The 15,474-nt window shown below is 35.1% G+C and overlaps 1 protein-coding gene across 2 annotated transcripts in view; it reads right to left on the reverse strand.

The window, feature by feature from the left end:
- The window catches only part of PLOD2 (procollagen-lysine,2-oxoglutarate 5-dioxygenase 2), a 107,368-nt gene that overhangs the window by 36,071 nt on the left and 55,823 nt on the right, over positions 1-15,474 (reverse strand). For both annotated transcript variants that reach the window (XM_082461216.1, XM_082461215.1), the window contains exons 5-7: positions 13,028-13,140; positions 11,416-11,479; positions 10,093-10,190 (exon numbers count right to left, since the gene is read on the reverse strand). In XM_082461216.1, coding sequence (XP_082317342.1) covers positions 10,093-10,190; positions 11,416-11,479; positions 13,028-13,140 — 275 coding nt within the window. The remainder of the gene's footprint in view (positions 1-10,092; positions 10,191-11,415; positions 11,480-13,027; positions 13,141-15,474) is intronic.

Below are 15,474 nucleotides of genomic sequence, written 5' to 3' on the forward strand. Positions count from 1 at the left end.
GAAAGTTATAAAAAATCTAAACAGACTCATTACTAGAAATTGAATCAAACATCTAAAAAATCCCAACACAAAAAAGTCCATGACCAGACATCTTCACAGGTGAATTCTGTCAAACATTTAGAGAAGACTTAATACCTATTCTTCTCAAACTATTTCAAAAAACTGAAGCGGAAGGAATGCTTTCAAAGTCATTCTATGTGGCCAGCATTACCCTAATACCAAAACCAAACAAAGACACTACCAAAAAGAAAATTATAGGTGATTATTACTGATGAACATAGATGCAAAAATCTTCAACAAAATATCAGCAAACCAAATTCAATAATACATTAAAAGGATCATACATCATGATCAAGTAAGATTTACTCTAGGGATGCAAGAATGGTTCAAGATATGCAAATCACTCAATGTGATACACCTCATTAACAAAAAGAAGGATAAAAATCATATAATCATCTCAATAGATGCAGAAAAAACTTCTGACAAAATTCAACATCCATTTACAACAAAAACTCTCAACAAAGTGTTATAGAGGAAACATACCTCAACATAAAGGCCACATATGACAAACCCACAGCTACTGTCATACTCAATGGTGAAAAGCTGAAAGCATTTCCTCTAAGATCAGGAAGAAGACAAGGATGCCCACTCTCCCCACTTTTATTCAACACAGTTTGGAAGTCATTGCCAGAGAAATCAGGCAAAATAAAGAAATAAAAGTCATCCAAGTTGGAAAGGAAGAAGTAAAAGTGCCACTGTTTGCAGATGGCATGATACTATATAGAGAAAACCCTAAATACTCCACAAAAAAACTATTAGATCTACTAAATGAATTCAGAAAAGTTGCAAGATATAAACAATATACAGAAATCTGTTGCATTCCTATAAAGTAATAATGATCTATCAGAAAGAGAAATTTAAAAAACAATTTCATTTACAATTGCATCGAGAAGAATAAAGTACCTAGGAATAGATTTAACCAAGGAGGTAAAAGATTTGTACTCTGGAAATTATAAGACATTGGTGAAAGAAACTGAAGAAGACACAAATAAAGGAAAAGATAAACTATGCTCACAGATTGGAAGAATTAATATTGCGAAAATGTCCATACTACCCAAAGCAATCTCCATTCAATGCAATTCCTATCAAAATACCCATGACATTTTTCACAGAACTAGAATAAATAATCCTAAAATTTATATGGAACCACAGAAGATGCCAAATAGCCAAAGCAATCTTGAAAAAAGAAGAACAAAACTGGAAGTATCATGCTCCCTGATTTCAAACTATACTACAAAGGTACAGTAATCAAAACAGTATAGTATTGGCACAAAAACAGATACATAGATGAATGGAACAAAACAGAGAGCCCAGAAATAAAACTATGCCTATATGGTTAATAATCTATGACAAAGAAGGCAAGAATATACAATGAGAAAAGACAGCCTCTTTAATAAATGGTATTGGGAAAACTGGATAGCTACATGCAAAAGAATCAAACTGCTTTCTCATACCATATACAACAATAAACTCACAAAAGATTAAAGACCTAAATGTAAGACTTGAAACCATAAAACTTCTATAAGAAAACATAGGTAGTACACTCTTTAACACTGATCTTAGCAATATATTTTGGATATGTCTCCTCAGGCAAGGGAAACAAAAACAAAAGAAAAAAATGGGACTAAATCCAACTAAAAAGCTTTTGCACAGTGAAGGAAACTACTATCAACGAAACAAAAAGGCCACCCACTGAATGGGAGAAGATATTTGCAAATGATATGTCCAATAAGGGGTTAATATCCAAAACATACAAAGAACTCATAAAATTCAACATCAGAAAAACAAACAACCCAATGAAATATGGGCGGAGGACCTGAATAGATATTTCACCAAAGAAGACATACAAATGGCCAACCAACACATGAAAAGATGCTCAACATAATTAATCACTCAGGGAAATGCAAATCAAAACCACACATGAGATATCATCTCACATCTGTTAAAACAGCTATTATCAAAATAAAACAACAAATAACAAGTGTTGGCGAGGATGTGGAAAAAGGGGAACCCTCATGCAATGTTGATGGGAATGTAAATTGGTGCATCCACTATGGAAAATAGTATGGAGGTCCCTCAAAAAAACTAAAAACAGAACTACCATATAATCCAGCAATTCCACTTCTGGGTATTTTTTCCAAGTAAACAAAAACACTAACTCATAAAGATACATGCACCCCTATGTCCACAGCATTATTTACAATAGCCAGGATATGGAAGCAACCTAAATGTCCACCAATATATGAATATATTAATATACAGAAATGGTGGGGGCTTCCCTGGTGGCGCAGTGGTTGAGAATCTGCCTGCCAATGCAGGGGACACGGGTTCAAGCCCTGGTCTGGGAAGATCCCACATGCCGTGGAGCAACTAGGCCTGTGAGCCACAATTACTGAGCCTGCGCGTCTGGAGCCTGTGCTCCGCAACAAGAGAGGCCACGATAATGAGAGGTCCGCGCACCGCGATGAAGAGTGGCCCCTACTTGCCGCAACTAGAGAAAGCCCTCGCACAGAAACGAAGACCCAACACAGCCGTAAATAAATAAATAAATAAATAAATAAACCCAAAGTTAAAAAAAAAAAAGTTAGCTGTTAACATAATAAAAAAATATATATATATACAGAAATGGTGATACATATATAAAATGGAATATTACTCAGCCATAAAAAAGAATGAAATCTTGCCATTTGCAACAACATGGATGAACCTAGAGGGTTTTATTCAAAGTGAAATAAGTCAGACAGTGAAAGAAAAATGCCATATAATTTCACTTACATGTGTAATCTAAAAAACAAAACAAATGATCAAACATAACAAATAACAGTCATAGACAGAGAACAAACAGGTGGTTGCCAGAGGGGATGGGAGTGGTGAGGTGAGAGAATTAGATGAGGGAGATTAAGAGGTACAAACTTGCAGTTATAAAATAAATGAGCCATGGGTATGAAATGAACAGTGTGGAGAATATAGTCCATAATAATGTAATATCTTTTATGGTGACAAATGATAATTAGATTTATTGTGGTGATCATTTTGTAATGTATAGAAATATCGAACCACTATGTTGTGCACCAGGAACTAACATGGTGTTTTAGGCAATATTTCAAAAACAAACAAGGGAACAAACAATCTCACAGAAAAAGAGATCAGATTTGCAGTTCCCAGAGGCAGGAGGCGGGGGAGAAGAAACTGGATGAAGGTGATCAAAAGGTACAAACTTCAGCTATAAGATAAATAAGTACTAGGGATGTAATGTACATGATAAATATAATTAACACTGCTGTAGGTTATACATGAAAGTTGTTAAGAGAATAAATTCTAAGAGTTCTCGTCACAAGGAAAAATTGTTTTTTCTTTTATTTCGTATCTATATGAGATGATGGACGTTTACTAAATTTATTGTGGTGATCATTTCATGATATATGTAAATCATTATGCTATACACCTTAAACTTATACAGTGCTGTATATCAATTGTAAGACTGGAAGGAAAAAAAAATAAAGTACAATATTGCTTCCCTACCTACTCTTTTCAGATCTCTCACAGCATCTCCTTTGTGACTTATCTCCCCTTCTCCTTAAGCATCTGTTGGCATTCATTTTATATGTAAAATCTGAGTCCTTGTGTATGTTTTGGGTTTAGGAGAAGCTGAGGGAAGATGGATGACAGAGAGAGGTAAACACACTGAGAGATGCTCTGAGCCCTCAAAAAAAAAATCTTGAATATACCTAGAGTGTAAATATTTTAGGGAAAATTCTGCCAATCTTCTTTAAAAAATTACTACACATTCTACTGCAATTTTAATACCTGTAGTGGTAGGAACAGTTATAGTTTTTAATTTTTTTATTATTTCTTGTCATAAACTATAATTATCTCACCTCAACACAGTGAAGCTGAAGCAAACTAGCTTTGGCTGTAATTTTATATTACTGTTAAAAGGAAGCACCTAAAATCCTCACTATGTTTATATAATCATTAATTTTTCACTGCAAATGTGAAACGAACTCAAAAGAAAAAAATATTTATACATTAAATATGATGGTCAAAAATGTACAGAAGTGCCAACTGACTTTTTCTAGCTTCCTAAGACCCTAAAAGAGATGTTATGGTATAGAATAGATGAGGATATTAGTCCAGTACCATTTTATCCAATTCCTCTCAAATATCTGGTATTCCATCCAAATATTTCTATTGTACTAAAACTGAAGCAAATGCTATTGAAACAAGTACCGTATTAATTACAATGAGAAAACCTTTGTGTTTTACAGATATTGTAGACAGTTACATTATTCTGTACAGCACAATCATAAGACGTGGAAAAGATAACTCATTCACATCCCTTTTGAACTACGTGATAATTCAGGAAACAAATTATTCAATACAAGGCAGGAAATATGTAGTTATGACATTCATTAATGACATTTCAAGAGTCAATGTGGCCAACTGAATTTGCCTCTATAACAAAAACAAAAATTTGACTGTTGTCAAACTACAGTGCAAACATTAATTTAATCATTCATGTTCTATATAATATTATGGTTTTGAAGAAAAAAAGATTCATGCGAAAATGGATTCTCTATTAAGCATTATTTCTAACAGGAATTTTTTAAAAGGCTAGTGTGCAATTTTTTAAAGGCTGGTGTTTTATATATCCTGGGAAAGAATTTTTTTAAAAGAAAGAAAAAAAATCCCCCACAGATTTGGACATATCTAAAATTCCCATCTATATATAAACACTGGCACTTTCCTCATCTCAGAAATCTCATAAGAAATTAAATATTTATGTCATGAATTATTGATCAGTCTATTAGGATCCCTATGTGAATATGAAAATGATCAATATCTTTTTTAAAAGGTTAGAGCATAGAAGGCATTACATATAGCTTTCTCAGAATTAAAACTATATTATAACTTTTCTACTTTCTACTCTTCACCTAAATCTGATTTTCATAGATCATTAAGACTGGAAGCCTCCCTCTTTTAGATCTCTCATCACACACGCAGAGGTTACCATCACCCCCACCCTCCATTTATGTCTGTTTTCTTCATTAAAAATCTCAGACATTTATGCTGGCAGCTCTGGAAAGTACAGAAAACTGTTTATGTAGTTAGGCTGTTCCGGGCAGTCCCCGGCTACTAGGTGGTAGTGCTTTCCTGATCCTTCTTTCACAATATCAAAATGTTTCCAAGGGTGATGTCATGTCATTGGCAGAGAAACTTTTCCAACTGAATCTTTTCTTTTTTTCCTTTTTTCTTTTTTTTTTTTCAAATCATCCAATTATTCAAGGTCATAGTGACCCAAGCATTGAGGTTTATATGCACAAAATTAAGATCTCTATTTAGACTGTAAATCAAATTTGTTTCAGAAATGACTTGTTTTCATGTGCAAATTAGGTGATGTGCTCTTCTTACATTTAACTTGTTTGTATAAAAATACTGCCAATCTCATAATGACTGATATTTAAAAGAAAAAGTTAGGTATTCAAATAAGCATCTTATGATGTGTTACTAACAGTAAATAAGTTTCAAGAATAAAAAGTAAAACTTCAAACCAGAAGTCACGGTTTCTATCTAAACACTGATTTATATTAGATTGCATCTAGACAAGCATGATAATAATTGTGTAGAATAAATTAAAAACATATTTCAAATAAAATAATTAAAAAGCACAAAATTGTTTATACACCATTATGAAAACAAATGAAAAATATGAATGCTCATATCTATATACCGCAAGGATATAAATACTGAAAGCAACTATGAATGAAAACAATATGAGAGGGTAGTGGGATTATAAGTGATTTTTAAAACTGTTTATAATTTAAAAGTTGTTCTTCCTAATAGCATGAGATTTAGAGAAAGTAACTAAGAAATAAACTCACCTTTACATACTTTGGTCTATAAACACATTATAAACAATTTATCATTTACAGATTATGTATAGTTTTTTCAGACTATGTACACTTTTAAATGAAAAAAAATGGCTTAAATATTAACATTTGGATTAAGGTTATGGTTTACTGACATTATAATCATCTCTTAGTACATAAAATAATAAGTTAAATTATAAAATATCATATAAAAATCCTTTCATCTTTTATGATGGTTAAATAAAAAGGGTATATCTAAAGAGAGTAATCTGCTTTCTTTCCTCATTATCCTGAACATAGAGGAAAATGTGATATTATTTAACTTTAACATATTCCTAAATAAAGTATTAGCATTAGTTGAATGCTTATTTATATAATCCTTTCTCAAATTTTATATTATACCAAACAATTTTTACAATAAAAAATTACTTAATTTTTATTGCCAAATAGAATCATAAGATCATGTCACAGAAAATATAATAGGATCATCATACTGCTTGAAATGCCGGAAACAGTGATAACCCAAACTGAAAATGTTTCTTGGAAGACTTAAAATTTCTTAGTACACACAGGTCTTTCTAAATGACTGAGGACTAGAGCTTCTTTTCTTAAGAGAAGTCTTTCAATCGCTTTGTAAAATTCCTATCAGCATTATTCTGGAAATTTGGAAAAAAATCAGTGAAAACACTGGAATCACTGAATATCAGGCCTCACTCACAATAACTAAATTCTGGGACCAAGCGCCCTCTTTAAAGACATTTAAATTTGATTAAAATATTACATTACCAAGGAGAAATAGCACACTATTTAGTTACAGATGTCCAGTTGTAAAAGTCCATTTATCTGCCATGGGACAGTTACAGGAACCCACAGAAATTTTTTTTTTTTTAATGATTTGCTTATTTATTTATTTATTTATTTATTTATTTATTTATTTTTATGGCTGTGTTGGGTCTTCGTTTCTGTGCGAGGGCTTTCTCTAGTTGTGGCAAGCGGGGGCCACTCTTCATCGCGGTGCGCGGGCCTCTCACTATCGCGGCCTCTCTTGTTGCGGAGCAGAGGCTCCAGACGCTCAGGCTCAGTAGTTGTGGCTCACGGGCCTAGTTGCTCCGCGGCATGTGGGATCTTCCCAGACCAGGGCTCGAACCCGTGTCCTCTGCACTGGCAGGCAGATTCTCAACCACTGCGCCACCAGGGAAGCCCCCCACAGAAATTTTATGACTGTTTTGCCCTGCCAGAAAAAAATCTACCTCACCATTCCCAAGAATAATGCTAGGTCATTAGATTATTTATAGACTCGGGCATTCAATCACAATTTATTGAAAGGCTAATATATGCTACACATGTGCTGGACCCTGGCAAAACAAAAAGTGAACAGGATAGATATGATTTCTGTAATTCCTAGGCTAAAGACCCAGTAAGAGACGACAAAAAAAAAAAAAAAAGTTCAGTTCCATCCCTGTCCAGCGTGTGGTATTATGTTCTGTGATGGACAAAGTTCCAGATATTATAAAGGCATTCAGGAGACTTAAGGAGTAAAGCAAAGTTGACACCTAAAAGATGAACAGCACTTAGTAGATGGGTACAGCAAGTGGGAATTAGGTCAGAGAACTCCAGAATGAGTGAAATGCATGTACAGAAGACTTGCAAACAGAGGAAACATGAAACATTTGCGAAGTTCAGATTAACTCAGGATGGCAGGAGCTGAAGGAGAGAATTATTGAGAATGAGATATTCTGCATAGATATTACAGTGCCAGGGGTGGGGGAGTAGGTAGGATGGTAGACTTGGGACCCCTAAACCAGAAGCAAAATTAAAAAAAGAAAAACCAAGTTGAGAATGTGGAACTTCATACCTAAGTCTATAGAGGGCATAACACAGGTGAGTAATGTAACTGGGTTTCTGCTTCAGCAGAATAGTCTAGTTCCAGACTGCTAGTGGGTGATTGCTACTGGCGGGAGGCTGCAGGTGGCCTGAACTAAGGAGGTTGCTCTTGACTCTAAGCAAATTAGACAAACCACCATGCACGGGAGCTAGAAAGGATGTCTCTTGGATTGGGAGTGGGAGGTAAATACAGTCAAAACAAAACCCAGGTTCTGGTTAATCAGGTGGGGGGAAGAGGAGGCAGAGCTGAAGGTCCTGACCTCCAGGTCTTGTATGACACACAGATAAATCCAACAACTGGGTATTCACACCCAGAGCTCAGGAAAGACAGGCGCTACAGCAAGGATTTGAAAATAATCAGCGCTGCTGACTTGGGAATGAAGCAGATTACCTAAGAATGCATGTAGCTGGGGAAAGGAAAGATGTCTCAGACAGACACCTGCAGAACACTTAACTAAAACAATGCAGGAAGAGGATCACCCGACCCCTGAAACCCCCTACACACACAGAGTGTTAAATTTTTAAAATGTATATTAAAAAAAGAAAGAGAGAGAGAGAAACTGAAAAGGCCAGAAAATTATCAGACAAACCAGCAGAGCATCATGGAAGCAAAGGGAAGTATTTCAAATTGGACCAAATGGGATGAACATGGTCAAATGTTATCTTTGGATGAAAGAGAAATGAGGGCTGATGAGTGTCTACTACTCAACAAGGATGTCACAACAGACCTTGACAGGAGCCATTCCTGGGGGTGATGGGAAGAGGAATAGTGGTAGCAGTGAGTTGTCTCTACTTTAAAGAGTGTGGCTGTGAAGGGGAGGGACAAAGACAGGCAGGCTGGGAGGCAAGGTAGATTGAAAAGGATGTTGCAGTTTGTGTTGGCTGGGTTTCTAGGATAAGAAAGGCTTGAGGGTCTTTAAAATGCTGATGAGAAGGAGAGACTGAGAGCTGGGAAAATTGCTACCAGACAGAAAAAGGAGCCCACTGGGAAGGCTCTGTAGGAGGGCTGGAATGGGATGAAAAGCAAGGTGGAAAGATTAACTAGAGAAGGGGAATCTACTTCCTCCATTTTCACAGTGGAAAAGCTGCCAGTGTGGGCTTTTCCTTGAATGTCTTCCCACGCAGATAGCTTTTATTGGAATTCAGGCTACTCACTCCACCGAAACAGCAGACCCCATCTCCCCATCCTCTCGTCCCACAATGCAAATTTATCTGGTAATCTCTTTTCTAGGTACTTATGAGTAAGCCAGGCATCGTCTTAGTATCTCAGAACATTGTTTTAAGCACTGTATTACTAAACATATATGTGTATGTCTGTGTGTATATATGTGTGCGTATATACGTGTATGTATACTTATATATATATATATAACAATTCATGTTCTATTTTAATTGGATTCCGGCGATACAATCTTATTACAAATTTTGCAGTCAGTAACATTGTCAGCAAGCTCAATTATACATGTTCCAAAAGCACATAAAATTTCATTAGACAAATTATATCTTTATCAACTATAATCCATCAACCTTGTTATAGAATAAGTGCAAGAGGAAGCACTCTGGGCCTACGGTTACACCCCAACGTTAATAGAGCTATTAACTGTGACAACGGTGACTCAGGTGAAACGAATGATCCCTTATAAACCTCAACATTTCTTATTCAGAGAGGATACTCTGTATGAGGGAAATGTGGCTCACTCTCAAGTAAGCTATTACGTGAAACACTAAACTGAAATGTGTTACAAATAGAATGGAAAGTTATCCATCTGCTGAGGAAAAATCATCGGTTTGATTAATCTAAATGAAACCAGATAATACAGTGTGTAAAAGATGAAACTAGTAAATTGTCGGCACCAAAATAAAACCTCTTAAAGATATTTAAAAATTTTTTTTTATTGACGTGTAGTTGATTTACAATGTTGTACCAATCTCTGCTGTACAGCAAAGTGACTCAGTTATACACATATAGACATTCTTTTTTTTAATATTCTTTTCCATTATGGTTTATCACAGGATATTGAATATAGGTTCCTGTACTATACAGTAGGATCTTGTTGTTTACCAAGCCTCTTAAAGATATTAAAGAAGGAGGAGAAGGAGGGGGAGGAAGAGGTGGGAGAGAAGGAAACAGGGGGAGGGGAAGAAGGAGGGGAAGGAGGGGAAGGGGGGGAGGGGGAAGACAGAGAGGAGGGGGAGGAGGAGGAGAAGTCATTCTATATATTGCTCCATAATCTATCTCCAAGAAATAAGGAAACAGAGAAAGGTCACCGTGACTCACCTTGGTGGGTCCATTTCCATTAATCGCCACTGGTAATGTTTCATAAAACACATTCTTAGCTCTGGCTTTGCCATTTTCAAATTTCAGAACAACTTCATCTGGGTTAAAAAGACAGATTTTAGTAATTTAAAACGTGTGTGCATGTATTCATATATACATATACATGTATATATATATCTATCTATACATCTTGTTTTTGTTATAAAATTTCTCATGCATGCTATTCCATGTGCTATACTTTTGGAAACTTTGCCTGCTCCAAGTCAGCAGATATCCAAAATGAAGGACAACACTGACATAGATACGGATTCTGAGCACCTGACTTTCTCCAACCTGGTGCTGGCAAACTGAGGTGCTAAGACACCAAGGGGTCTTGGTGGAAGGAAAGCATCTTTGCAATACTGCCTCTGCCTTTTGAGAGTGACATAATCCCAGATGAATTAAATTATTGTCTCAACTTTTTCATCTATAAAATGGGATTCTTGCCTGCTTTTCTAGGCTATTATAAAGATAATAACAATATATGTATGGCAAATAGAATACTGCCAGGCATAAGCTAGGTTTCTACAACTCGCCATCACTGATAGTATTTCCAGTTCTTGAAAATCAGGCCTAATGTAAATTCCAGGAATATACAAGTCAGATGGGAGCAGAAACATTTTTTTTTTGTTTTCAAGTTCCTTTCCTCACATTTCCAGAGCACTCCAAACTAAATGCCTTCCATTCTAAGAATCTTTTTACTTATGAACTGCCTTGAAGAACTGTATTGAACTGCAATGTATTTTTAATTTGTGAAGTATTAATGCATTAATGTATGTTTATTTTTAATGTATCAATTAATTAAATTTAATGTGTTAATGTATTTTTATCAAGATACATGTCTATCAGGAAAACACATATAGGCATGCACACACGCACACACACTCACTCCACAGTGTACATGTCTCATTACCAGTTACCTTTAACCTAGGTTCAAATACTCTAATACTCCTGAGTAACTCACAATGTAAAGAGCTGATACTGAAAACCGTGTAATAACAAACTGTAATTAATTCAAAACTACATCTACAGTCCCCAGATGGTGAGATACTAAAGTCTAAGTTACCTAAGGGCAGAAGCTTATCTCTTTGTACTATTCTTAGGAAATGATTTTAACTGAATGTATTTATATCAAGCTCAGCTTGAGTACAATATTTTTTAAAAGCTGCAATACCTACACATCAATCTTAGTCATAGCCCCAAACGAATATAACAAAAGACAGACAGTTGAAAACACAGGTGTTCATTTGCACACATGAGCAACCCAGTATTTAGGAAGCATACCTACAGCTCCATTTAAGGTCTGGAAAATTTTGCATTTGTGATCCAGTGTGATGTTAAGAGCTTCCTAAAAATGAGAATAGAAAAAATATTAAAAATGACAATAAAAACAGCAAACAACACTATCATGTTAATATAGTTTGTTTTTTTAGGGAATTTAAAGATCCTATACATAAATTATTACAGCAACCTTCTTCAGAAAGACCCCTGTTATGTTAAGCTGTTGAGGTTGGGGATTATTATTAGGCAGCATAACCTCCCTGACTGCTACAATAGGTTTATAATTAATCAACCTAATCATAAAGATTAATCTGCTTTACAAATCTTATTCTCAATGTAGTTTTTCAGCTACATTGCTCTGTCATAATAATACTCCTAAAATTGTCTTTGCATGCTGTTATGGATTGAATTTTTGTGTTCCCTCAAAATTCATATGTTCAAGCCCTAACCCTCCCTCTGTCTCTGTCTCTGTCTCTCTCTCTACCATGTGGGGACACAGCAAGAAGGTGGCTGCCATCTATAAGCCAGGAAGAGAGCCCTCACCAGAAACCAACCATTCAGGCACCCTGATCTCAGACTTCTAGCCTCCAGAACGGTGAGAAAATAAAGTTCTGTTATTTTAGCTACGCAGTCTATGATAATTTTGTTATGGTAAACCAAGCAGACTAAGGCACATGCTAACCAGATAACATCTTATGCTTAGAGAAAAACTTAAATAGGATTTACACAACAAAAAATATTACAGACCCAGCAGTGATATTTCAGAGGAAGCATCCTAAAGCAAACACAATTAAATAAGACTCAGAGCACTTTCACTGTTGAATTACACTCAGAAAGACAAGCATCAAGCTGCATGGGCTAGCACTCATGCCAAGAGTAGGTTTCTGCTCTCGGATGAGAGACCAAGTCCTCAGGCTGGCCGTGCCAGGCACGTAGAGACAGTAAAAAAATGGAGAGAAGAAAAACAAACGTTTAAAGAATACAGTTTCTTAAGAAGTGTCTAATAAAAATATACAGATAACTGGAGTATTTATCTAAGAAAAAGCAGCAGCTACAGTTGCAAACTCACTGTAAAATATACGTAAAAAAACACTTATGTTTCCTAATGACAGCACCTAGAAATACACAATTCAGTAAATTTTAGAACTGTACTGGTTATACATAGTAAACTTAGGAAACATTAACTTACACTAGGTGAATATACTAAAAATATTATCAAATTAGAGAACTTTGTTTTTACTTTTCTCCAAAGTTTCATTTAAACCAGTCTCAGGAATATTGTCCTTAGGGTTTATGGCGGGCTGCTATTGTCTGCAACATTCCTCCCGTTAATAAGAGAATTCAGATTTTTAGTAGGACACATGAACTTGAAATAAAGAACAAAACTCCTTTGCATATTATGTGTAGCCAAATAAATATGTTCTGGTCAAAGAAAAGTATGAGAAAGTATTTTGTAAGACTTCTAGATAAGCTACTTAGAGAGCGCTGACACAACTGAAATAGCCCTTTATTTATTATTCTGCCCGTTAACTGCCCAGAATATGGATGCAATGGCTGGAGCACCAGTAGCCATTTCAACAAGGAAGTTACACTGAAAGTGAGAGCTATTACCTACCCTCTTCAATGGATCAATGTAAATTTTAGTATAAAATAACTGATCATCATCATTATCCTGGAGATTCCACTGTTGAACTATACGGTTGATATATGGAGCATAACCAATAAATCCTGCAATACAAAAGAGAAAGAACAGAGGATTCAGAATTCAAAGACCAAAACTCGTGTCTATGTTAATTTTATAGACCAGTCGCACAGACTTGTAAAGCTATTAGTCCTAATCCTTAATTTTGAATTTCACAGCTCATCATGACAGAAATATGAGTTATTGAGTATCCTTTGTTTCCATATATAAACTGCAAGAGAGGAAGTTTTTACTACCAATTGCAAAATCAAAGACTCTCTTTGAATAAACGTATTCCCCAAATTAATTGACACAAGAGGGAGAACTAATGTTTTAGAAGACTTGTAAGGGAAAAAAGAGTTACTAGGAAAAAATTAGAATTAGACAGAAGAATTTTCTTTCTGACTTTCTAAAATGCTGTTCCTAGATCCTTTATAAAGGATTCACTGTTTCTGAAAAAAAAAGAAAAAAAAACCTCTACTACAGTGGTTTTAATGTTAGTACGCAATCAAAGGAATGTTGGATCTGTCACTGACTGCAAACATCCCACAGAAATTTTATATCTAGGACATTTGGGGAATTTTTCCTTCACTGAGCTTGTCAGTAGTGTGTTTGCTAAACCATTTTCTGGCTGGGTTTTGTGTGTCATGGTCTAGAGAAAGGAAGTCTAAAATTGGATTGTTCACCTTGGCCTTAGAACATAAGCATTAAATATGCCAACAACAGCTGTCTGTAAAAGACACAGAAAACAGGATCATTTTTCCTGTGTTTGAGTCTTCCCCTGAATTTCAGAAATGCAGCCAAACTGCTATGCTTCATTGATATGCAGTACTTTGTAAAAAGGACCAATTTTACTCCTGTGAATTGAAAGGAAACCTAGTTTGTTACCCTGAAAATTAAAATGTCCTCATAGGAATAAAATAATTAAAAGAAATAGGTCCAGGAATATTATTGTTAACTAGAGGAAACAAGACAAAATGAAAACATGACTAAATCAATCACTGGTGGCTCATTTTTTTGTGTCATTTTTGCCAAATAAAAAAATCCCAAAACACTGAAAAAGATGTATTTTTTAATTCTTATAACCAATCTTCTGTGATAAAAAACATATTCAAGAAGCAACACATGATATTTTCCAATGGTTTATACTACTGTTTTTCAAAAATTATGTTTCCTTATCCTTTTCATAAATCCCAAGTGTCCTAAAAAGTGAAAAGGAATTACATCTATTTTCATCGTATGTGATATATATTTTATGATTTACATTTTTCTATTAAACTGTCATATTATTTCAAAAGAATTAAGTTTCTAATATTGCACAATTTTCCTCATAAGGAAACATGTTTACTCTCCATGATAAAGATTTTTTTTAACTAAATGAGGTACCCACAAACAAAACTCATGTCTCTTAAATAACTCTCAATATATCAATCATAAACTTACACAAACTTTTACTGAACACACTTAGATTTTCTAGCATTTCTTTAATTATTTTGACTACAGAAGGCATAAGGATGACGTTTTGATGTCCTTGTACGATCACTTTCCCACTTATAAACACCTTCTCCTTAATTAAACTTGCTCACAAAGGCACTCGCTAGTGTTTTGCTGTTTCCACAGTATTGTGCATCTGTGTGAAATTCAGATTCTGGAGTAGATATATCGTTATCTAGATACATTTACATATGATATATTTCACTCTACATGTTTAGAAAAACTAATAAATACAAAGTAAAACTTATCTCAGAGTTCCATAGCTAAGCGGCTCTTAAACTACCTAGGGCTTAGGATAAGTTAAAAGGTTAGCCATGTGTCACTGAGGGTCTGACAGTTGGAGATGGAAGCTGCACTCATTCCCAATTCAATTGCTCAGACAGAGAAGTCAAGAGCGGGCAGCCATCTCTACTGTAAATCTCAGAGGAAGGACTGCTAAAATACTGAGGACAAAGTGACCAATATGAGAAACCCTGGGTCCTGTCTTGAATATTGAAGTAAAATCCAAAGGTGGTAGATAAATTAGGAGAAAAATAAAATGGTCAGGAGATCCCCAAAACCATGAACTTTTTAAAAACATATGGAGATGAAGAGAAAAAGTGAGTTGAAACTAGGCAGTACACACAGGGATTTGAGGTTTCAAAAATGTAATATTTATATGGGTTGACAAAGTTCCAAGGTACCATATGGAAATGGGTTGCTAAAGTAAAATGCAGGTGAGTACAGCAGTAATTGTGGCATCTCAGAGAAAGGGAATTACTCGCTGAAAGTTTCCTTGACAAAAGTAACTGATCAAAGTCTAGAATCCAGACATGCTGCTATCTCAAGCAGCACTTATTTGAACTGACCTGAATACAATCAGTTATTATATATAAATTACCCCAAAA

This window comes from Balaenoptera physalus (genome assembly GCF_965194825.1).
Source record: "Balaenoptera physalus genome assembly, chromosome: 4".
NCBI classification, from domain to species: Eukaryota; Metazoa; Chordata; class Mammalia; order Artiodactyla; family Balaenopteridae; genus Balaenoptera; species Balaenoptera physalus.